General features: G+C 44.7%; 2 protein-coding genes across 2 annotated transcripts in view; both read left to right on the forward strand.

The window, feature by feature from the left end:
- LOC308092409 (calcium-independent phospholipase A2-gamma-like) overlaps positions 1-14,692 on the forward strand; it is a 33,905-nt gene extending 19,213 nt beyond the window's left edge. The window contains exons 9-10 of the mRNA XM_080438278.1: positions 9,695-9,890; positions 12,121-14,692. Of these exons, the coding sequence (XP_080294404.1) occupies positions 9,695-9,890; positions 12,121-12,395 (471 nt within the window). The 3' untranslated portion in view covers positions 12,396-14,692. The remainder of the gene's footprint in view (positions 1-9,694; positions 9,891-12,120) is intronic.
- Positions 14,693-15,652: 960 nt separating this feature from the next.
- LOC308091432 (procathepsin L-like) lies at positions 15,653-16,681 on the forward strand (the record flags this gene model as incomplete). Its single annotated transcript, XM_080437047.1, has 1 exon — positions 15,653-16,681. The coding sequence occupies one exon, from the start codon at positions 15,653-15,655 to the stop codon at positions 16,679-16,681; it is 1,029 nt and encodes a 342-aa protein (XP_080293173.1).
- Between the last annotated feature and the right edge of the window lie 6,331 nt (positions 16,682-23,012).

The following is a 23,012-nucleotide window of genomic DNA, read 5'->3' on the forward strand; positions in this document are numbered from 1 at the left end:
ACGACAGTCTTATTTATGGAGGTGCGGACTGCGGAGGGACGAACACAAGGACACACTCTTTTAGACAGCTCGCCCCTTAGATATTATATTGATTTTAAAATGAGAACATTGATTTTTCTACAACTGTCTGTGATGTATCAAAAAAGAGCTCTTTACATTTCATAAAGATATCATTTTCTTTTTCATGGAATCCTTTAGAATGATCATACTATGGAGGCTGGAATTAAATCAAAGGATGTGTTTGACAAATTAGTCCCTTGTAAACTCGTATCTGTTTCATACAGCTTGTAAACACTTTAATATGCAATTAAAGGACTGGCCAAATGCAGTATGTCCATCAGCCTGATGCCTTATTCTGGCTGCTTGTGCTACTGAAACGAGCAGCAGCGCCAACAGAGCAGAACATGCCGTCTGTGTGATGTCAGTATTCCCGAGTGAGGGAGTCATCTCGCCATTTTCCACGGGCGCCCACTGAGTACTGAGCTTTACTCCCGGGCCCCGCACAATCACCCTTTTGTATGCTGAGTGCAAGAGAGCAGTCGTGCCATGTGCTGAACGAATGCCGGAATTCTCAAGCAGCGTTTTGAAGAAAGTTCCGATTGTCCCTTAATGCCTCTGGGATTCTGCAGGCTGAAATGGAAAATCTTAAAAAGAGTGACAGCATTTTTTAGATTCATACTGCGGCGCAATTGCAGAAAACGTGACTCGGAGCAGGGCCTTTTGAAACGGCACAGCCATGGCATAATCGCGGCCAACGCTCGCCACCATAGCCTTGGAGGAGGAGGTCTCGATGTGAGGGGGCCCATCAGTAGAGGAGAAAAAGAGAAGAGATGGCAGGCAGGACTCCATGGGAGGCAGGGAGGGCGGGAGGGAGGGAGGAGGATCATGCTCAACATTAAAGCCCTCTCCGTTATCTCTACTCCAAGGACCACAGAAGTGGGAGACTTCAGACGATTGACAAAGGAGCATGTCGGGCATGCATGGAATGGTGAGGACTGAGGAGGGCCCGATTCTCTCCGCCTGGTTGCCATGGCGTCTCCCAAGGCATCAGGAAGGAATGGGAGCGTGTTTATGCCCACCTCTGCCAGCCTTTTGACAGTAGGCCTGAGATCACTGCCCCCTACCACCCCAAGTGCCAGTTCTGAGAATCCCCCAACATGGCACCATCCAGGCAGAATGCAGGCTGTCAGTTCAACACTTCCAGACCACACTCTCTCTGTCACTCATGTAAATGAGAGAGAGCAAGAAACATATGTGACTGTCAGCCCTTAAGGCGTGCATTTCATAAAAGACATGTGGTATATTTTCAGAGAGGAAAAGTAGCAGACATTATTCTTGTATTTTGTTTATTTTCATTTAGATTAGCCAATGGGATTACCACATTTTCTCCCAATGTAATCGTCGCCAATGAATCCTCCCCACACATTTCCGTGTTGCCACTGCTATTGTATTATTGTACTTGCTCACCTGCCAGTGTCAAGTCTCCACCAGGAGGACATAGTGCCTATGTCCTACTGCTCCCGTCCCAGCCCGTTGTAGGAGTCCCAGCCTGTAAGAGTCCCAGCCCGTTGTAGGAGTCCCAGCCTGTAAGAGTCCCAGCCCGTTGTAGGAGTCCTAGCCAGTAAGAGTCCCAGCCCGTAGGAGTCCCAGTCCCTTCCCAGAACACGGCCAGTTGTGTTTGTATTTATCTCTCAAGACAAATTCTGCTAACCACAGAATCTATCAGCACCACTGCCCTAAACATGTAGTGTTGTTGTTAGTAGGAATAAATGCAGAAGCACCCGGGAGGAAGTGGACTAAAAAAGGGGGGGAGCCAAACCGAGTTCCTGTTTCTACACAAAAAAGGAGCTGGAGCACGCCCCAGAGGCAAAAACAAAGGGAATTATTTGTCCCCTTTTTTTTACCGAATGGGTTCCAAGCTTATGTTTGTATAGACACGCATCCAAGCCGATTGCATCGTGGTGAAATCCCATATTACCAACATTCCCAGTAAATCTAAGTATTTATACTCCATCGCACGACGGTGTCGCTTGCCGACTGGAACTGATCTATTGCACCGCGATGCGCTGTTAACCTTCAGATCAGTTCTTGTCGGCAATCGACACATCATGCGAGTTTATGCATAACTGGCGTCGCTGTGAATCGCATATTTCCTACCTCCTTCTTTCTCTCACTTTTGGCATCAAGAGGCAGTCCTATTGGTCATAAAGCACATGCAGCATTGCAGTGGCGCAGGGAGGTGAGAGCAGGCTCGATTCAGTGGGGAGGGATGGGTTTCAGCAGTCTCCTCATCAGGGCCAGCTCGTCCTGTGTTAAACCCTGAGATCAGGGCCCTGGGGCTGTTTCAGGTTGGTGCTCAGTACTGTTCAGCCCTGCTGCAGCAGACAGCTTCCTATATGCCCAGATTGACGTACAGTAGGATTTCGTTGTCTCCAAAGTACACACATTTTCTGACGTTTTCTTCCACTTGCTACTCCCTTTTTTTCTCCTGTCACACACACACACACATTGCATTGGCACTGGGCACACTTCTTTAGGGATTAGGCCAGTCCACTGATTACATTGACTGACTGACTGTGTGAAACCCTCCATGGCTTTAATTTCCCTGTTCCTCTGGCCCCCCCTTAGCCCGCTCACAGTGCTGCCTCACAAAGAACCCACTGCGCTGAGCAGACCCCCTCACTGCAGTGGCTCCAAATGAGATTCCCTGGAATAAATCACTACATTAAACCTGACAGATGCAAAGGCAGCCTTTTACACACTTACAATGTGGTTAATATGCTAGCGCGTGTATTGTGACACGTCTCCTGAACTCACGGGGGACATTGGTTTCCCATTGGCCATTACTTTGCTTATCGTGATGGACAGCAAATATGTTTTTCGAATATGAGGTAGCCAAATGTGACCATCAAGCCTTGAGAGGGATTGAGAGAAGAGCCGCGCCCGTTCCTATCGGTTCAAGAACTGTCGCACGCGCCAATCTCATGGGTCACAGCAGACAGGGATGATTCACTGTTTCAATATTGGGTGTCGTCCGGTGTTTGGGGAAAAGGTAACGGCGCACGATAGCTCTCAATTGCTTTTCCTTCCCTGAGGGCATAGTTGGCACTCTCTATCCCACGCACATGGGTCCCTCCTCCATTCATAGCCCGGGAAGGCGACTTGAACCCCATAGTGACCCTTGGAGGCCTGCAAAGTCAGAGGCCAAGGAGAAGGACCGGTCGGTGTAATTACATAATGTGGCATGAAGACCTCTGTCTTGACCTGGCCATTCCTCTACGATGGCACCCATCACACTAATGTCATTGTCATTCTCGTCCTTGCAGATGACAATGAAAACCTTTTATATGCATTAGATATTATCTAGGCAATTGATTTGTTTCAGTGAGCAGATTTATTTTCCGGATTACATGGACAATGATTTAATGACAGCACATTGGATATGCAAACAACGGAGATTGATTTTGACGATTATTGATGAGCGTTGTCATTACACACACACACACACAGGGCTGACAGGGGAATGAAACGTGAGCTGAATCACCTAGAATATACGGGATGATCACTGCAGGAACATGAGGAGACGGCTCTACAACAGAGCCCACATTGTGACGGGCAGAATCAGATGGCCATGACTTACGTAACCCCTCTCCAATTAAACATTTCTCTGAAAGACCGCTCATTGCCAGGGGCTTGTGATAAATCAGAGACAGACAGAGCTCAGGGCCCCCTCAGCACAACTCTGTCAAAGAAGAAGAGCTCCTAATGACTACAGAGGGCCGGCAGGAGCTGCGGTGTGAATGCCCCTTCCAGGGCCTTTCAGACCAGAGCAAGCATTCTGTTTTGTGTGTTGTGGCCAACAAGGCAGCATTGGAGCAGAGCATAGGGAGAGAGAGGCATCAGGCATGCACACAGAATGAAGAGGAGGAAGCTTGCTGTCCTTGCTAATTGGAGCTGAAGTACACTGGGGAGTGAAATTACATCACTGATACTGACGATAGTACCGCTTTCCTATTCAAATCAGCACTCTCCCTCTAAGACAGCATACAGTAACAATAGATGAACCACCGAAAGTTTAACGACGGGAGAAAAATTAAGTACAGCAAGTAGATCATTAAACGAGCCTCGTCTTAATTGTATCCGTTCATCGTGGCTCATAGCGTCTTAGAAGACGCCATTGCGGGGCGCAGCATAAATTAGGTTTGAGTGCCGGCAGTTAGGGCGAGCAGGCAGGCTCTGGTGCCGTGGTGAAGGGGAGTGCTCCCTCCGTGCGTATCACGGCTAATGACAGCGACTAGAGGCGGGGTTCGAGGACAACTGGTTTGAGAATCGCTATTATCGCTTACACACAACGGAAACCAAGGAGTATGTATTTCAAGTGGGAGAGATCACAGTAAACATCCTAAGCCTTCTTCCTCCACACTGGGAGGAAAACTTCATCTGAAAGTTTGCTGCCATTAGTGTGACGTTGTCGCTGGAGTGGAGCTGTCTTTTGTTGAAACCAAAGCTCAACTGATATATCGGTTTGTCCATTATTTGACATCGATATCGGCAGTTCTGCAACAGTTTGTAACCTTTTAAAATTTCTGCACACTGGCTGGCACAGCCAGGAAGCCTACAATTAGTTGTGATAAAGTAGGCGTTGCCCGTTACTTTTTGATGATTTGTTGAAGGACAGCCAATTAGACACACAAATCGATAGGTCACCACATTTGACGCAACACCCCAAAACTTCAGAGCTATGAGAGGTAAAACAGGAGGAGAACCAAGGTCTGAGGTATCAATGACCAAGCTTTATTGGAGTCGAGAAACACTGGCATCCTTGCAGAAGAGCTGCAGTAGTATCTTCACCTTTACCTAAGCAAACTTGGTAAAAACTATATCAAAATCCAGTATCCGTTCAGTGTCAGCGTTTAAAATCTTGTCAGATGGACTCAATGGAGAAGGCGGAGGACATTTTGACCCCTGAGACACGCTACCGTTTGCCAGTCGGATAGAGGCGTTTAAGCATTACAGCTCTAAGTCCCCATGAAGGGAAGTGACCTTTGCCCTGAGTCATGCTGAGTGTTTGACGGGCAGCTTGAGTAAGGCCTTTTTTGTGTGCAAATCTCATTTGCACAGTTTGCCCCTTAAGTACATCATTGTTTCCAACTTAACTTCTCTTCCACTGCCCTACCCTCAAGTAACGCCTGTGTGAGAATGTGGCGACTGGCCAAGATTGGACCCCACGAGTGCCCTGAAAAGGGGCGAGGCCCAGCCGCAGCGTGGGTCAGAGTTCTGATGTGTGCCAAATGGCTCTCATTATGGGACGAGCCTGGTACCGTCTCCCTCAAGGAAACGTGTTTGTCCCTGACAGCTATAGATGGACATGATGAATGTAACGACCCTTTGAATAATTGGTCCTGCCAAGAGTACCACTGTGCATGTCACACTCAACAAAAAACTACTAGTATCCCAGTAGCACCATGGAGCCACTTCACTGTTTTAAACCAGACTTTTGCTTCAAGGCTCCATCTCTGGTCATTAACGCTATACAGCCCTTAAAGTTGCATTGAAATGGAGACAAGTTGTAGCATTCTACTCTCAACTCACAAGACAACTGTGTACTTGGCTGCTAGTGCTAAATTCAGCCAAGAGGTCTTAGCCAACCCCAATGGAAAATCACCAGCACCAAAAATATGCACCCTTTTGTGCCCAGAGCCCAAGGAAGAGAAGCTGTTATTTGTCTAACAACAAACCAATCTCTAGGATTGTAGCCAATCACCTGCTCCTTCAAATGGTTTATGGCATTCCACTTTCCCTTCCAATGTTATAATAAAATGCTAGTTTTCTTACTTGGGGTTTCATTTACTCAGCATAATAGACATTTTTGAGATTTTCTTTTTATAGATTTCTGTCAGATGAGGTAACAGGTAAGGTTACAGAGTAGACTCATTGCCTTAATTGTTGCACATAGTCACAGATAATGCTTGCTTACTGTCATGCATAGTCACCCTACAAAGGCCCATTTTGAGCGAGGAAAAATCCTGACTTCCTCTAGCTATGTATTGGTATGAACCCACCCACTACTGGGCCCAGGCCTTTACCATAAATTCCGCAGAGTTTAGAAAATGGAGCTACTCGCAGTGGTGTGAGTGATAAGGAAACTGCTTAGGTGTTTTATCTCCGACTGTGTTCGTCTGATGTTGCCTTTAGTGTTAGTCCCTTCTAATTCTCCATCAGGGGCAAGGCAAGGCCAGGCGCTTTTCCCCTCTTATTCTGTGATTCATTCCTCGGTCTGCTAGACACCCTGCTAGCGCATAATGACGTCCTTCGGACTCAAACAGCCAGCTCAGCAGTTCTACCAGGCTCTGTTGTGGGGTGAGACAGCTTGTGTGACTCCCATCTCTTGAATGAAATCAGCAGCACCCTCTGCAACGCGAGGCAAGTTTATTGGTATAGCACATTTTAACAACAAAGTGCTTTACACAAAACATCAAGAGCATTTATAGCAAATATTTATTTAGCAAATGTAATTAAAGATAGCTATTAAAGAGAGCTAAAGCTAAAAGCTAAAATAAAACAGATTAAAGTACCTCAAAGGCAGTGGCAAACAGAAAAGTCTTAAGCTTTGATTTTGTTGTAGCAGACCTGCAGTTTTCCTGGGAGTTTGTTCCAGATATGTGGTGCATAAAAACTGAGTGCCGCTTCTCCATGTTTAGGTTTTTTCGCTCGGGACCTGAGAGTTCTCTCTTTATTCATTTTCAAATTATATTTCGATTTCTTTTTTTCTTTTTTCCTCCCAATTTAGTCGTTATATTACACCAATTCATGAATTTCCCACACACTGTTTGTAGTAGTCTTGTCACTACTGATCCCTACTGGTTCACCTGTCAGTGAGTAACCCTATCAGGAGGACGCAGTGAGTGTGGAGGAACACCCTTCTCCTCACAGTTCAACATCCCCGCTGACAGGGTCCCTGCTTGCCCGTAGTTGTCACTGGTGCAGCGACAATTGTGCTCGTATGGACTCCCGCCCATGTCGAAGGTACCCCGGGGATTTGAACCACTAGGCTCTGCGGTGGTGGACAAGAACTTTACCCTTGCGCCACCCGAGCGCCTGACCTGAAGTTCTGCATAGTTCATAATGTACACTGCTCAAAAAAATAAAGGGAACACTTTGATCCCTTAATTCTTTTGAGTTTTTTCATGAACTGTGTACATACTGCTAACGAAAAAACTCAAAAGAATTAAGGGATCAAAGTGTTCCCTTTATTTTTTTGAGCAGTATAGTTTGAATATCAGAAATGGATTTAGGCCCTGAACCATTCAGTGCTTCATAAACCCATTGTGGTATTTTGAAATCGATTGTTTGACAAACAGGAAGGCAGTGTAAAGACCTGAGAACTCAAATGATATCTTCCACTTCCTAAAAGCTTTGGATCTCACAAGGAACGCTGCCTTTCAACTATGAAATACGTTGTAAATGATTCATTGAGCACGTTACTGGCAGGTAATTTGCTCCAACCTTAAAATAGCCCTCCTCATGAATTGGTGTCAATGCAAAAGTAATGTTGCTTTTAATCAACAGTTTTTTCACACACTATTCATTTGGAGCTACAGTGTTAGTGTGACATTTATTTCCTTTGGCTACCAACTTAGTTTCCTTGTTTTATCTGATTGGGCAATAGCACTAAGAGCAAAAGACCACAGCTCATTCAGTGATCAATGTGTATTCTAACTATGCAATCTATTACTTTACTTTGTAGATTGCCCCCATCTCATAATCATAACTATTCAGTCCTCCTTCTTTCTTTCTTTCTTTCTTTTTTCACGTGAGACCTTGAGGCAATGACACAATTTATCAGTCCAGCTCCCCGGATGATTAACAGACCTGCGTCTCTTGGTAGACAGCCCTCATATTCCCCATCATGCCGTGCGCGCCGACATCGATTCGTACGGGGAGAATTTCTCATTACTCCACAGTGTTGCTGTGGGCTGGGCTGGAGACATGGGACACACCCCTTCCACCTTCCCTAAGGCTTGATTACACCTCCTACTCGCTCAAATGTGTGTTAACGCAAGAAACACACACACACACACACACACACACACACACACACACACACACACACACACACACACACAAACACACACAGACAGTGTTACTATTTCTATTGATACAATAGTAGGTACATTATCGTCGCTGTCAGGCGGAGACCTTGTAATATTCAAAACCATGACTTTTCTGGAAATGGAAAAGGGTAGCTGTATTACTACAATGGTTCCAATATGGTTTTAACCCACTCTCTACCTGGCGTACTTACTTTGGGCATGTTATTATAGGCGAAAATTTTCTAAATCTAGCAATATTTTTCAAAAAGCTCACAGGAATTTGTAGATCGGTTATTTTTTCTACTTTTGTGCGACACTCGTACAACGAAGTGTAAAATAGGGCAGTGGTTCTCAAAGTGGGGTCCCGGGATCCTCAGTGCTCCTTGAGGGGATTCCAAATGGACCCTGACAGGGTCTGTAACTCTGAGAGTGTTCAAATGGAAACCAACTTTGGTTCCATGTGTACACTCTCAGTGTTATGGTGGTCCTTGAAATTAAAATAAGTTTGAGAACCACTGAAATAGGGCATTACATTATGAAAAAGGCGATTGGATACACAGTACGTGATCTTCTGAGCTTCTTTCATACAGTTAGACTCTCAGAAGGAGCAAGAAGTCTGTGTCTGTGTCCCCAGACACCCGGGGGGCCCTGCAGCTCCCGCCCTGCCAGCCCGGTCTTTTTTTTAATGAGGGCTGGCCCCTGTGTGTTTGATCCAGCTGCCGCCCCCCCCCCTCTGCCCCTGGCGTCCCCCGGCCTCGCACAGCCTCATGCCTATTCAACACTCGCCCCCAACATCCTCTCCACTTGCACACAGCCCCCCCCCCCCATCCCCACCCCATCGCCTCGGGTAGACTATGGATCCATACCAAAAGCAATCCTTGGCGGCCCCGCTTGATATCAAAGCCAAGTCAGACAGAAGAAACAGAAAGGCGTGGGGGGGGGGGGTACAACAACACGACAATGTAGACGTTTTCGTTGTAGACCTACAAGCATGCTCTAGACATCCTTATTGATCCATTGCTTTTCCTGTTCACTAGATGTTCAATAATTTATTTCATGTATTGTTGATTGTTGAAATCTGTGGAAAGAGCACTGCTTTTTGTCTCACTTTCCACAGTTAATTGGCTTCACACCGACTGTGGTCATGGCTTGAAAACACCATAATACCTAAGTCCAATTGTAAGCAGCTGGTCTGCAAATTACAATTGGACTCGGATAACTCTATCCCCCAGTAGCTTGGACCCAGTGAGTCAATCGATCGCACTGAGCTGAAGGTCTTCTTCTTTCGTGTTTTTGCGTTATCCTTTTAGCATAGCTTGTTAAATCAGTGGTTCTCAAAGGACCCCCAAATGTATATGTATTTGGCCACGGCCCCCCATCTGAAAAGGTTTTGTGCCAGGGACCCCCAGAAGAGAAGATTTGTGTTTACAAAAATGCAAAGATTATTCAAAATCTTCCAAACATTTTCAAGATCTTTAAAAAAACAACATTTAAATGGATTAAATGCATTATAAAGTGGTGAAAATGATTGCGATGCTGTACTTTGCCGTACTGTTTGCAACGTGTTAACAAAGTATTCAATCAACTCTTGTTTTGCACAGGACGGAGGTTTGCTGATCAATAACCCCACGGCACTGGCCATCCACGAGTGCAAGTGTCTGTGGCCCAACACACCCGTGGAATGCGTGGTGTCGCTGGGAACGGGGCGCTTCGAATCCCCCGGCAAGCACAGCACCACCTACACCAGCCTCAAGACCAAGCTCACCAACGTCATCAGCAGTGCCACAGACACTGAGGGTAGGTGACACACACACACTCATCTTTCTCTGCTCTCTGAATGTGGACCTAGATGCAGATCTGGATGTGGACCTAAAATGAGATCATGACATGTTTGTTTGTGTCATTTTTAATGCAATGGATCACAGTAAAAATCCTTACTGTTAATTTAATTCTGGGAGTGTAAAAATGTTATGGGTCTGTTTTTTACAGTGTTGTTTTTTTACACTCTCAGGGTTGAATAAACAGAGTATTTCACTGTGATGGATCTCCATCGCTGCATAGACCAAATAACTGCAATGCAGTCTTGAGTTTGTTCCAGATTTGTCCCTTGTTGACCCTCTGAAGTAGCAACCAGTTTTGGCTCCTTATCACCCCTGGACATGGGGTACCTCTGCAGTTCCTAAATTTGTCTCAGTCACCCCCCTCCCCCCCTTTCCCTGTCGTCGTCGTTGCTGCCGTGACGCAGTGTGACCCAGATGCGGCTACGCAGTTTTTCTCCTCTTGTGTTTGGGATTAAACTCTCCAACCTAGCTCTCTTGTTCAGGGTCTGTAATTTTAGCTGCAGCACGTTAGGAAGAGTGTGTATCTCAGATTATCCGCTCTTGTCTAAAAATGTCCCTCCTACCACAGTGATTATCTGCCTCATGCGTTCCCCTGAGAGTAGCGGTGGAGCTCAGTCGGTTGGTGTGGACAGAGATAAGGCAGATTTTAGCAGGGTTTTGTAAAGGGGGATGCCACTCAATTATTAATGTGTGTTAACTTCGTTCACCCAGGACAGTCCCATCCACCTAGTCCTATCGGTATCGGTTTTCATGGCAAATGATTTGCCAAAACTAAAAACCAAAGACCCAGGAGGACTTAAATGTGTACTGTCTGTCATGGTGTCAGGTACACAGGTACTGAAAATCAAGGAGAGGCTGACATTTCAAACCCCATTCTAATAACACAAATGGCCTGAACTTTATGGTTATTCTTATTGTCCTCTTGAACCAGAAGAAAATCTGTCAAATACCCAGAGAAACACCTTTTGTTATGCTACACTTTGTTTGTTATGTCACTTCAACAGTTCAACTTTCCCCAGTTCATTTCTACTTCAATTTCACCCATTTGTGGAACAGGGCAAATGTCACAACACATACAGTGCTGTAAGAATAACATATTCCAGCTCTGAATTTTGCACACAGTGCATATTTTACTCAGTCTTTTGCATCCAAACATTCAAGGTGCGAACATCTACAGTACGTTATGAACTCTGGAAAGCAAGTAAACGTCTCCAAAATAGCCTCCGGAGATAAATGACTGTTGGATAGAGTTTGCTGCATCGCCTGCCAGGTACAGTAGCTCCTTTTAATAGAATCCGTGTCTGTGGATCTCTGAACTACACCTGACCTCTCGGCGAACGAGCGTTCTGTGGGAACGTCGACACAAACAGCTGCTGTTGCCTGATGGCTCCCTTCGGGCATATCTGTCTGCAAATCTATTCCTACGCATGGTGCATTTTCTTTCTTTGTCTATTATTTTACCCCTCGTTTTTTTGTTATTCACCGGCCATGTCACTTCAAAGCACCCATAACAGAGTTCCCACCCAGAAGTGACACCCCCCCCCCCCAGACATCTGCACTTGGATTAACCTAATCCTGGCGCTCAAACGTTCGCTCAGCCCTGGCTGAAAACACATCCCATTCTGAATCTGAACACACACATTGGTGTCAAGGGCCTGACGGCACGGTTTACATTAGCATGCCCTAATGACTTCTTCATATAATCAGTGAATGTTTGTACATATTGGGACTATTAGATGCTTACTTCCAAGGGTTCCCAAACTTCTCAGGCCGCGGCCCCCCCTCAAAATAATCATATTTGAACTGGGGACCTTGGGGGGCATTACTGTACATTTAGTTTGACTCTGTTCCACAGATAAATATTGTGAAAATAGCTCACAACGCCTCGCAGTGAGCTTGTAGATCGGCTATTTTCACAATGCTTGCCTCTTTCTTATGTAATATTTGACAATTTGGCCAATTTAGTATTAAAAAGGTCTTAAAAGCCATCAAATTGTAACTTTAGAATGTGCTTTAGATGTGCAGATACCCTGTTATACACTTATACTGTATGTTGGTTTGCTTACTGTTGAGTGAGAAAACAATGTTGCACATTAAGCTAAACATCTGGGAACCCCCAGATTGGGGACCACTGCTTACTTGCCATCTGTGTGTGACTATCACATATTTTCCTATTCTCCTCCCAGAGGTCCACACCATGCTGGACGCCCTCCTTCCTCCCGACACCTACTTCCGCTTCAACCCTTACATGAACGAGGAGATCGCCCTGGACGAGAGCCGCCCCGAGAAGCTCAACCTGCTGCAGACCGAGGGCCTCCGCTACCTGGACAGGAACGAGGAGAAGCTGAAGAAGGCCGCCGGCATCCTCACCCGGGAGAAGGGCTCCCTGCAGAGGGCGGCCGAGTGGGCCAGACTGAGGGCCCACATGTTCGACGGCCCCGCTTCCCTCAAAAAGCTCTAGAAGAGCTGACTGACACAACCGAACTCTATCCCTCACACTCAAGTCAACTAAAATCAAGCATTTTCGACAGTATTGCTACTTTCACTGGATCTGTAAGTCTGTAGATCTGAAGCCTAGAAAAACGTTTTAACATAAAGATGGATAGGTACTGTATCCCCCCCCCCCAAAACATATTCAGCCGATCGATCTTGATGCTGGCAGCACTTGACACAGGAGTTAGTTTCAAAGGAAGAAATATCTTCTATGCTAAAAAAGTGGAATGCTGTAAATACCGCATGGTAGCCATGCTGAAAGTTATGTTAGCCATGCTGAAAGTTGCTACAAGAAAGTGTAGCCATAGAAGTTAACCATAGAAGCACTTACTGTTTTCTTTGACAAAGGTTAACAACCAGCACATCTTAAATAAGCTGTTTTTATTTATTTGAGGACGGGGAAACAATATAGGGAGGCATATTTACACAGATCGATTTAGCTCAATTGTAATTGTACTGTAGTTTGTTTTACTCCTCAACTACGCCAGTCTGCGAAGAACTCAATCACTAAAAATAGTGTAAAAATGCTAGATATTATGTCAACATAATATCAAGGTTTTACTTGAACTCCTTGTGATTCTTAGTGTTATGAATGAGTCATATAATGTGTCTGAAGCTTGCACTTAAAGAAATGCAGCTAGTGATCAATATAATTGTTATTGCTAGTGACAATGTTGATAAATGAGGTTCTGATTAAAGCATTATATTTGTACTGTATTCTAGATTGTAAAGTAATAGTATATTTGACGAAAAAGCTACTGATCTGGCTATCATACCTGCACGTACGGGTATAGCAGTTTAAATGCACCATACGGAGGTGAAATCCATAGGAAAGATTAAGATTAACTCGATTTCATATACAATATGAAAAATGATTCTATTACTTAAATCATGTGTATAAATTTAAATCATGTATGAAGAAGGAAACCTTGTGAGTGAAAAGGACAAATTTTGCTTTGCTGTATTATTTTAGCTTCAGGGGATTTTTTAGCCTGCCATGGCCAGACAATAGATTTGTCTGGTTTCCAGGCTGGATGATTTTTACTTTGTTTCTCCAGTGGGCATCTGTCTGGGTGTCACAGGGGTAAAGTTCCTGTCCACCACGTGGGGGAGTCTGGGGTTCAATTCCTCCGGCCTGCTGGCTGGCTGGGTGCTCCAATTGGCCGTAATTCCTCCTCAGTGAAAGTCCTCGCTGTCAGGTGAAAAGAGAAGTGGCAGGCGACTGTTTTAAACCAGAAAGGAGACGCATGGTTGTCTACACCAGTGGTTCTCAAAGTGGGGTCCGGTGACCCCCAGTGGTTCTCAAAGTGGGGTCCGGTGACCCCCAGGGGTCATTGAAGGGGTTCCGGGGGTCCCCAGCCAAATGATAGTTAGGAACCAAATGGACCCTTATGGTTCTGTAACTCTGAGAGTGTACAAATGGAACCAAATGGACCCATAAATAACAATCTGCAGATTAGGGGTGCAGAGATAACAAAATGCCATCAAATAGGCAATTTGAGATGCCTAAATGCATCTCAAACTGGGGGCCCTTGACATTGAAAAGGTTCAAAATCATTGCTTTAGCGCCATTGCTAAAAAGAATCTTTTATGGGGGTCCCTGGCATATCTTTGGGCTAATATGTATCGATTTGGGGGTCCTTGACATGAAAAGGTTTGAGAACCACTGGTCTACACGCTCGCTGACCAACAGTAGGGATTGGCAGTGCTAGGAAATGTACACAAAACATGGTGGGGAACTAGCAAAAAAAACAAAACCTTTGTTTCTCCAATTTCATTCATCATTGTGTGCATGAGAGTTGCTATTTATGGGTTTTCTATTCGTATTCACCACTAGTTATGAGCACTTTCTTGTACCTTGCGTGCCCTCTCTCCCTTTGATGCCTCTTTTGTTATGCCTCTCTCTTCCAATCTTTCTTTGAAGGGTTTGTTTTCCAGTCTCTACTCTGCGACACTACTATGCTTGTTTAAATCACTCAGCTTTAGCTGAGGGACTGGCTTTGAATAGATTATAGTTTTATTGCTTTCCTGCTGCTGGTGTAATTTGGTCCAACCCTGACTGAAATAATACGCTGCATGAAATTCATTTCAATGGTCTAACCTGGCCAATTACTGTATCATGAATCATGTCTTCATCACTCCAGAGGGCCCAGAGGTAAAATGTACACAGCTTTATTAACTTGGATTAATTTAATCCAATTGTTCTCCCGTTGATCCTACGTGTAGGAAGTGTTTTTTGAATGTGTACTGTAATTAAAATCCATCACTCAACCTTACTGCATCTTGCCTCCTAATTATGTGGAGATTAGATGCTTGCTATCGCCGGAAAGCTGCTATTTTTCCACAGCTTGTGGATAATCTCAGGAAGAGGTGATGTCGGGGTGTTGTTTGTTGTAAAATTTTACCCTCCACTATTTAATTATTCCACAGCAAATGAGATCCATGCTGATGCATCCCTTCACCGGCTTCAATACCCAAGGTGCTTGACTGGATTGGTGTTCCTTGTGGATATGATTGCAACCCTTGGAACTTGGTAAAACTAGCCATGCATGTATTAATTTAATTAAATTAAATATTATATTACCAAATCACAACAAGTTGCCTCAAGAAAGACACTTTACATACTGAGTAGACTGATTTCGGTGACAGTGGCAACTGTACTTTTGTAGGAAGAAACCTAGAGCAGAACCAGGCTCTGGGGTGGGCGGTCATCTGCCTTGACCATGTTGGGGAGAAACAAGATGTACAGCAGCAGGAATAACAACAGTGGTCAGAACTATAAAGACAATAATCAGTATAATAACAGTCTGCAGTCATATTCCATGGAAACCTTTGATCCTCAGTCGGGGGTCTGCAGTCACGATTCATCCATATGATTATGTGCGTATTTCTTTTCTATCAAACCCCCTATATGTTTTGGTTTTCTTGTGTTTGCTGGGGAGGGTGGGTGTCTAACTCCATATATGGGCATAAAATGTAGGCAAATACTGTATGGAGATCCGGTTGTCCAGAACAGCCAATCCGACCGATCTGCCTAAATATAACCATATACGTACATATTGTCCCTGTCCAAAAATGGCGTAGATCACGTGTCATGATGACATTTCACAGACAGGGTTTCAAGAATATAAAAACAGTAGACACTCCTCTCAGACGTTGTGAACTTTGTGAACACTCGAAAGAGCCTTGATCTTCTTCACCTCAAGCAATACGTAGGTCACCATGATGCTGAAACTGGTGGTATTGATTATATGGTTCAGTGCCGTTCTCTCAGCTACAGCACCAGACCCACAGCTGGATGAGCACTGGAACCTGTGGAAGAACATTCACAGTAGGACATATCATGAGATGGAAGAGGGCTGGAGGAGAATGGTGTGGGAGAAGAACTTGAGGAAGATTGAATTGCACAACCTGGAGCATTCAATGGGCAATCACACCTATCGTCTGGAAATGAACCGCTTTGGTGACATGAGTCACAAGGAGTTCAGGCAGATGGTGAATGGCTTCAATGGCAGACAACAGAGAAAGTTCACTGGGTCCCATGAACAACAGGGGTTCATGGAGCCCAACTCCATCAAGCTCCCTCGTTCCGTGGACTGGAGGGAAAAGGGCTACGTCACTCCCGTCAAAGACCAGGGCAATTGTGGTTCCTGCTGGGCATTTAGTGCCACTGGGGCCCTTGAGGGCCAGCACTTCAGGCAAACGGGCACGCTGGTCTCTCTGAGTGAGCAGAACCTTGTGGACTGCTCCAGGCCTGAGGGTAACAAAGGCTGCAAGGGTGGAATGATGGACTGGGCCTTCCAGTACGTCAAGCACAACCACGGCCTGGACTCTGAGGAATCCTACCTTTACCTGGGGACAGATGACCAGCCGTGCCACTACGATCCCAAATACAGCTCTGCCAATAACACCGGCTTTGTGGACATCCCCAGTGGCAATGAACATGCTCTGATGAAGGCGGTGGCCGCCGTGGGACCTGTGTCTGTAGCCATCGATGCTGACCTTGAGTCCTTCCAGTTCTACCAGTCAGGCATCTACTATGATAGGGCGTGCAGTGATAAAGAGCTGAACCACGGTGTGCTGGTGGTCGGTTATGGCCAGAAGGCTGGAGGTAGACACCACCACGGCAAGACGTATTGGATCGTCAAGAACAGCTGGGGCGAGAAGTGGGGAGACGAGGGTTACATCTACATGGCTAAAGACAGGAATAACCACTGTGGAATTGCGACAGCAGCCAGCTATCCTCTAGTCTAGCATCCCAGGCTTTTAAAGTTCGTAGAGCTATATAGTGTGTTTAATGCAATTGTCAGGAGATGGGCATATCTGTACTTAGAGCCTGAATGTGGCTTCTGTTGGAACACATTGTCAGAACCCTCTGCAATGTTTTATGGAGATTGCCTGGCTGTTTTTGCACTTAATTCAAGAAAAGAAAAGAAAAACAAGATGCTGTCTAATAACGGCGAGGCTCCATGTGGATCTTGGACCTCATGTGGCCAGTCTATGATCTCAGTCATTATGACGTATCTGTGATTTATGACTCCATATTTGGGCAAGGTTTGAGCCTTTCACTTCCATTATAGAATTACATTTAAAATCTATTTAAAAATAAATCCAATTATGTGAAGAAAGCTAGCGGTTTGTCAGATTAGCCCTGGACAAACACAGACAGACCCATTTCTATACTCTGCATGAAAAAACAAGACAATCTAATAATCTAATAACTGTGTGGCTTACCTGTGCAAGTCAGTAATTGGAGGCCTGTCTTATCTGGAGCTGAATATTTGTGGCGGCTGACCTCTGCGGTGCGGCAGCGTAACAAGCAGCTGACTGTAATGTAGGTGAGGATGGGGGCGAAAGCGAGACGAGATGACTATGCAAGGCGGTGCTCAGACACCCGGGAAACAGTTTGTGATGGATCACGTTTCCCGCCAGAATAAACAACAAGCTCTAACACTGTTCCCTGCTTGCATGCGTGAAAACACAGCCATGACCACATGAGGCACAGCTTCAGAGAACACTGAGACACAATAATGTAGAGTGAAATTGACCGTGTTGATACAATGGAATTATATTGCTATTGTTGTTGCACTTGCAGAGCCAACTGATTTAATATGCAAAGACTATTTGTCACATGCTCATCATGTGTATGAGGAGTGAAATATTGGCATACTGTGCAGAGTCTGCAGAGTCTGCCATACTGTGCAGAGTTACAATATACAATATATCACACAAGTACGGTAATAAAAAATGGTTATAATACAAGTAAGGAACTACTGTAGTAATGAGTAATACAATAATAGTATTAACGTGTAAAAAGACAAAAAAGAAAATATATAGAATATAAAATATATACTGATAAATAAATTAGCGACTGGAGATATTCAGAATATACATTCATGGAACAGAAGGATGGATAAGTTAGCAACCAATTATATACGTAGTACAATTTGTGCAAGGAGGTTCTGCAAAGATAATTGTCCAAAAATACTGTATGTTCTCTGTTTGTGAGCAGGTATTTACAGGTTGGACAGTTGAGTCACTGTTCAAAGCTCTGATAGAGGGATGTAATGTGTCTCTCTGTAGTGGCTTTGTGACAGTGCAAGTGTTTACCCAACCACAGCGGCACAAACAGCCCATTGCTGTGATGGGGGTCATAATAGGCGTACTTCTAGTTCTGCTCAGGCACCTCTGAGCAGTGTTGCCATGTCTGCTTTTTTGCCAGACCCAAGGGGTCGGGCTTACATGAGGCTTTGTACCTGTTTCGTCCATATATGGGCATGGTCACTTTGTCCTCCGGCCCCAGCCAAAAAAAAATCTGTCACTTTGTCCTCCGGCCCCAGCCAAAAAACAATCTGTCCCCCAAAAAAGTCTGTCCATACATGGGCATAGAAGGGACACACGTCGTGCAAAGCACGACTTGTGTCCCAGCCATAAAAGTCTGTCCCCCTTTCGTCCATACATGGGCATAGACACAGGCTGACATGTCATGTGAAGTCTGGGTCTGGCAGAACCAGGTCTCCTGGTCTTGTTTTTGGGCTTGTTTCTAAAGTCTAGTTGCTTATTTATTAATATGTATTTGTCCGCGGAACCTCATCTGAATATAGTTTATGCCATGGACCCCTTTACAAGATTGGTCAAAAATATTTCACATTTTTTCCACAATATCTTTTGAAAATAGCAGCTCTAAAAGCTGCTATTTGTAGACCTGCTATTTTCAAATAGCTGAAAACTAAGTGAGCCCCTCTTTTGGGCTTGTTTTCATAGACCTGGCCACTTGTTTCTCTTGCTAAATCTGGCAACACTGCCTCTGAGACTAGACTATGGGTCCTGCAGTGAGGGGAGTTTAGTCCCTATGGTGCGCTTGGTCGACTGCACCACCCTCTCTACAGGGCTCGCTGTTCCTGAGAGGAGCTATTGACGTACCAAACGGTGATAACCCCTGTCAGAATGCTACAGTATGAGTAATTGTCTGTAAGACTTTGAATTTCCTCAGCTGTCTGAGTTGGTACAGGAACTGCCTATAGCGTTCCATGACGGTATACAACTACAAAATTAGAACGGGAGACGTGGACAGTCACAGCAGCATGAAATATTGGTTGAAAGCACAAGAAAACATGCAAGGAAAATCTCATTGAGAAAAGATTCCAAGAAATAGAGTCAAGATTTAAAAATGTGTATAGTCAACATGGTCAATGTCATGACTGCAGTCTGTGCAGAGGCTATTTCTATACATAATAATTGTGGAGTATTTAGTGTTTTCATGTCATGTTTTTCCTACTGTGTGTTAACGTGGTTAGGTAGCCTGCAAGGGCTGTTTCCACTCAATATAGAGGGTATGTAATGTAATTATGCTGCAGGCTTGGAGAGGAAATGCATCCTCTCCTGATGTAAACAGACTTGACTTATGAACTTGTCCCCTGGCAATAATGATGTTTGTAATTTGATTTCTTGCACCTTTGGCCAAGCCTCTTGAGTTTGCATATCAATGGCTCTCCAGTCTACCCTGCTCTCCATGTTTGAGTATGTTGAGCAGTGAGTGCACATTGAGCAGATCTTGACAGATGCCGAGCTCTCCTATTTGAGCTGTTATGTAAGGATTGTTTACGCTTGGAGTGTCTGGTACTCGATTATGCCTCATATTTAGCTGAAGCGAATAACCCTGTACTCATTATCACTTAATTGGTTTTTGCAGAGAGTTTCTGATAGGGGGATGAGATTATGGACACACTTCATCCAGAAAGTGAGCTATCCATAACATGTACAGCACTGTCACAGTACAAAATTTTAACAGATGTTAGGGATGATGTTAAACACTTGAACCCTAGGATCCCTATTCTGGGCATGTCATAATAGGAGAATATTTTGCCAAAAATAGGTGAACTTGCGAACATTCACTGAAAATAGCAGATCTACAAGCTCACAACGTGTCGCAACACGATGCATCGTGAGCTTGTGGATCTGCTATTATCAGTGAATGTTCGCATATTTGGTGTAGAGGAAAAAAAGAAGGGTTAGGCTTTTGTTGACTGGTACACCGGTTGTTGTGACCGATAAGGTTTAAGTGGTACATTTGTGGTGGTTCTGGTTAAGTAATCACTAGGTCAGAGTGGGATGGGAGCTAGGTTATTTCATGGTTGACTTATTGTACCAGTGGTGCAGGACCGGTGTAACACCCAGGATTCGAGCCCTGTTCTCCCACATGGGAAACCAAGCGTCCAAGCATCATCCAAAGGGGTGCCTACCTGTGGCCAGGGACGATATTAGGCTCATGAGGTGGCTCCATTGACCCCCCTTTGACCTCGGGGCAGGGCTACCTCATTTACAGAGACATTTAAGGAAATAAGTCATACGATGGATCTGTCTCTCGTCAAGCATTCAAAAGATATGATGAAACAAAACTACTGTACAGATAGAGTTGTGCCGTCTGCAACATCTGCATTTCAAAAAAGAAAGGTCTGCAAGGAGCCTATGCGGTTTGTGTAATCATCAACACAAGAAGGAGAGGCGATGTGCTGTGTATTTGTTCTGGTCGATTCTGAATTTCAACTATGAGGTTCACTTTGTGGCTTGAAGCCTGTATCCTATGTTCTGTTATATGCTTGAACTCATAGCAACCCCTCAGAGTATTATTTTTGATAATGTGCATGCAGGGAATTAAGTGAATATTTTAATGGGATTCAAATGTTGCACAGACGTATCTGGGGGCGGTCTGAGATGAGAGGTGTGGACAATTGCAGTGCTTCCCCATGTGTCATTGGATTTGAGCAAGACTCCCAGAGTTTCCACCCGGTGAATCAGTGGGCAGTGGTACGTGCCGTGGGGTTTGTGTGGCATAGTGGGATTGGGTCTGGCTAATGGCATTTCTTGTGCAGTACTGTATGTCATCTCTCAAGTACTCTTTAAAAGGAAGCCATATATGTCTCTGACCGGGGTCCCCCGGGAGTCCGTTCTTCTTTGCTCCCCCCTTTTTTCCCTCTACACCATGTAAATACGCTATTTTTGGTGAATGTTAGCCTATTTTCACGGAATGTTTACCTAATATTATGACACGCCCAGAAGAATCAAGAGAATCAAATTTCTTTGGCACTCACTTATACAGACACAACTAGCAAAATGTTAGTGTGGCAAGATCTGCAAGACTAACAATAGCAATACAGTAGAACAACATAACACTAATAACAAGATAACAATACAACAGAATTGGGACTCTATGTTCATGTGGTTAATATGGCATAAGCTATAGAGGAGATAAGGGAAGGGATGGAAAAGTCATCACAACTAGTGTGGTTGAGGAATTTCAGAATGGCAGGACATCGTTTACCTGCCTCTTATGAAGATGATTTGTGTTTTAGTACATTTGCAAATGTTTTGTATCTACAAATGCAATCTACCCAAAATTGGATTTTGGAGTGTGTGTGTGTGTGTGTGTGTGTGTGTGTGTGTGTGTGTGTGTGTGTGTGTGTGTGGGGGGGGGGGGGGGATTTCCACCTTGAAAGCTGTGCACAATCTACATTTGGCTAATCTCAGGCAGCCAGCTTGTGGATGGCAGTTCAAAGCAAAAAATAAGAGGAGCGCTGTCTTCTTGCCAAAACGAGGCTTACTCCAGTAATAGTCACTAGTGACTGTGAGGCTCTAAGGCTGCAGATGGCTTCTTGGAGTAAGTCTGAGATCATGCATATGTTGTAATATGGATGGAGTCATGGAGATGAGACAGCATGCCTGATTGGCTCCCAATAGAACTGAGGGGAAATGTCCATTTTCGAGTCCAATGACCTAAACCACTGGAGTCTTGGCTGAACCCACAGGCTACCCCATGATTATTGGTGCAAACCCACTTTTTTTGGGGGGGGGGGGGGGGGGGCTTGCATCAGGGCATGCAAATGGCACAGAGCCATTATGTTTCAGGCAGCACAGCTGGAAATGGTTCACTTTCTTGGTGACAATATGTATTGTGTTTCCTGCACTATCTGTAGGCTGCACACATAAACGGAGCTGCTACCTTTAAACACAAATCTGAGGCTTTTTGTAATACTATTTTAAATCGTTTTGGGGAAAATGCTGCAAATTGTCCCAAAAGTGACTGCAAAATCTTGAAAGATTTCTGCTATTTGCTTCAAAAAGCTTTTTACCCGTGCCAACATAATACGTGACATAGCTCTGTTTAACACAACTGTACCACCAACAGCTGTACATACTTTACCCAATTTTTTCTTAAACTATTTAGCTCCTTTGAATGGAATTGAATGTAGGTCTGATTAGTATGCCTATATTCCTCATTTACTGAACTATTCTCTCTTTTTGTGTGCATGTTCTTTGTGTACAGACATTGAGATACAATTTGTGAAATTATTAGGCCTATGAGGCACACAATTGCTTTACACATTCATAAATATGGATGTCTCACACTGTAATGATGCATAATGTAGGCTATAAACCCAAGAATAATTGAGAAAAATAAATCTAACTGCCATTGCTTTTATAGCTTGCCATATATGACACACACGGGACACGGCTATGGCACAGATATGATTTTTAGCGGTGCCAACCGCCGTGTGTGTTTGTCTGCCTGTCAGACCATCAGTCCGTGTGTCCAGCACAGAATAAATCCACAACCTAGGGCGTTGTGGGCATTACTTCCTGTCGATTTGATCCAATCAAATCCAATCAAATCCAACTAGAAAAAGTTCTCCGCCAGGTCAGGTAGGTATGATATGAGTGATGTCATCATGTCATCATGTGTCTCGCTAGCCAATCACAGCTGGTGACAGACGGACACACACACACACACACGGACGGACAAAGTGAAAACATACAGTACTCTCCTCCATGCCTTCGGCCTGGTGGAGACAATGACATCCAATGAAATCGACAGGAAGTGATGCCCACAACGCCCTAGGAAACGTGTGGATAGCTGCAGCTGATTGCAGCTGATTACAAAGATGTAACCAATTACACTAATTAAACACAAAGAGGAAACAGTGCAACACATGTGCCACTTTAAGTTTGCACACACCCACAGGTTAACATGTATGTGCACACACACACACACACACACACACACACGCAAGCACACGCGCACACACAC

Source organism: Gymnoscopelus braueri (assembly GCF_963280865.1).
Source record: "Gymnoscopelus braueri genome assembly, chromosome: 9".
In the NCBI taxonomy this organism is placed as follows: Eukaryota; Metazoa; Chordata; class Actinopteri; order Myctophiformes; family Myctophidae; genus Gymnoscopelus; species Gymnoscopelus braueri.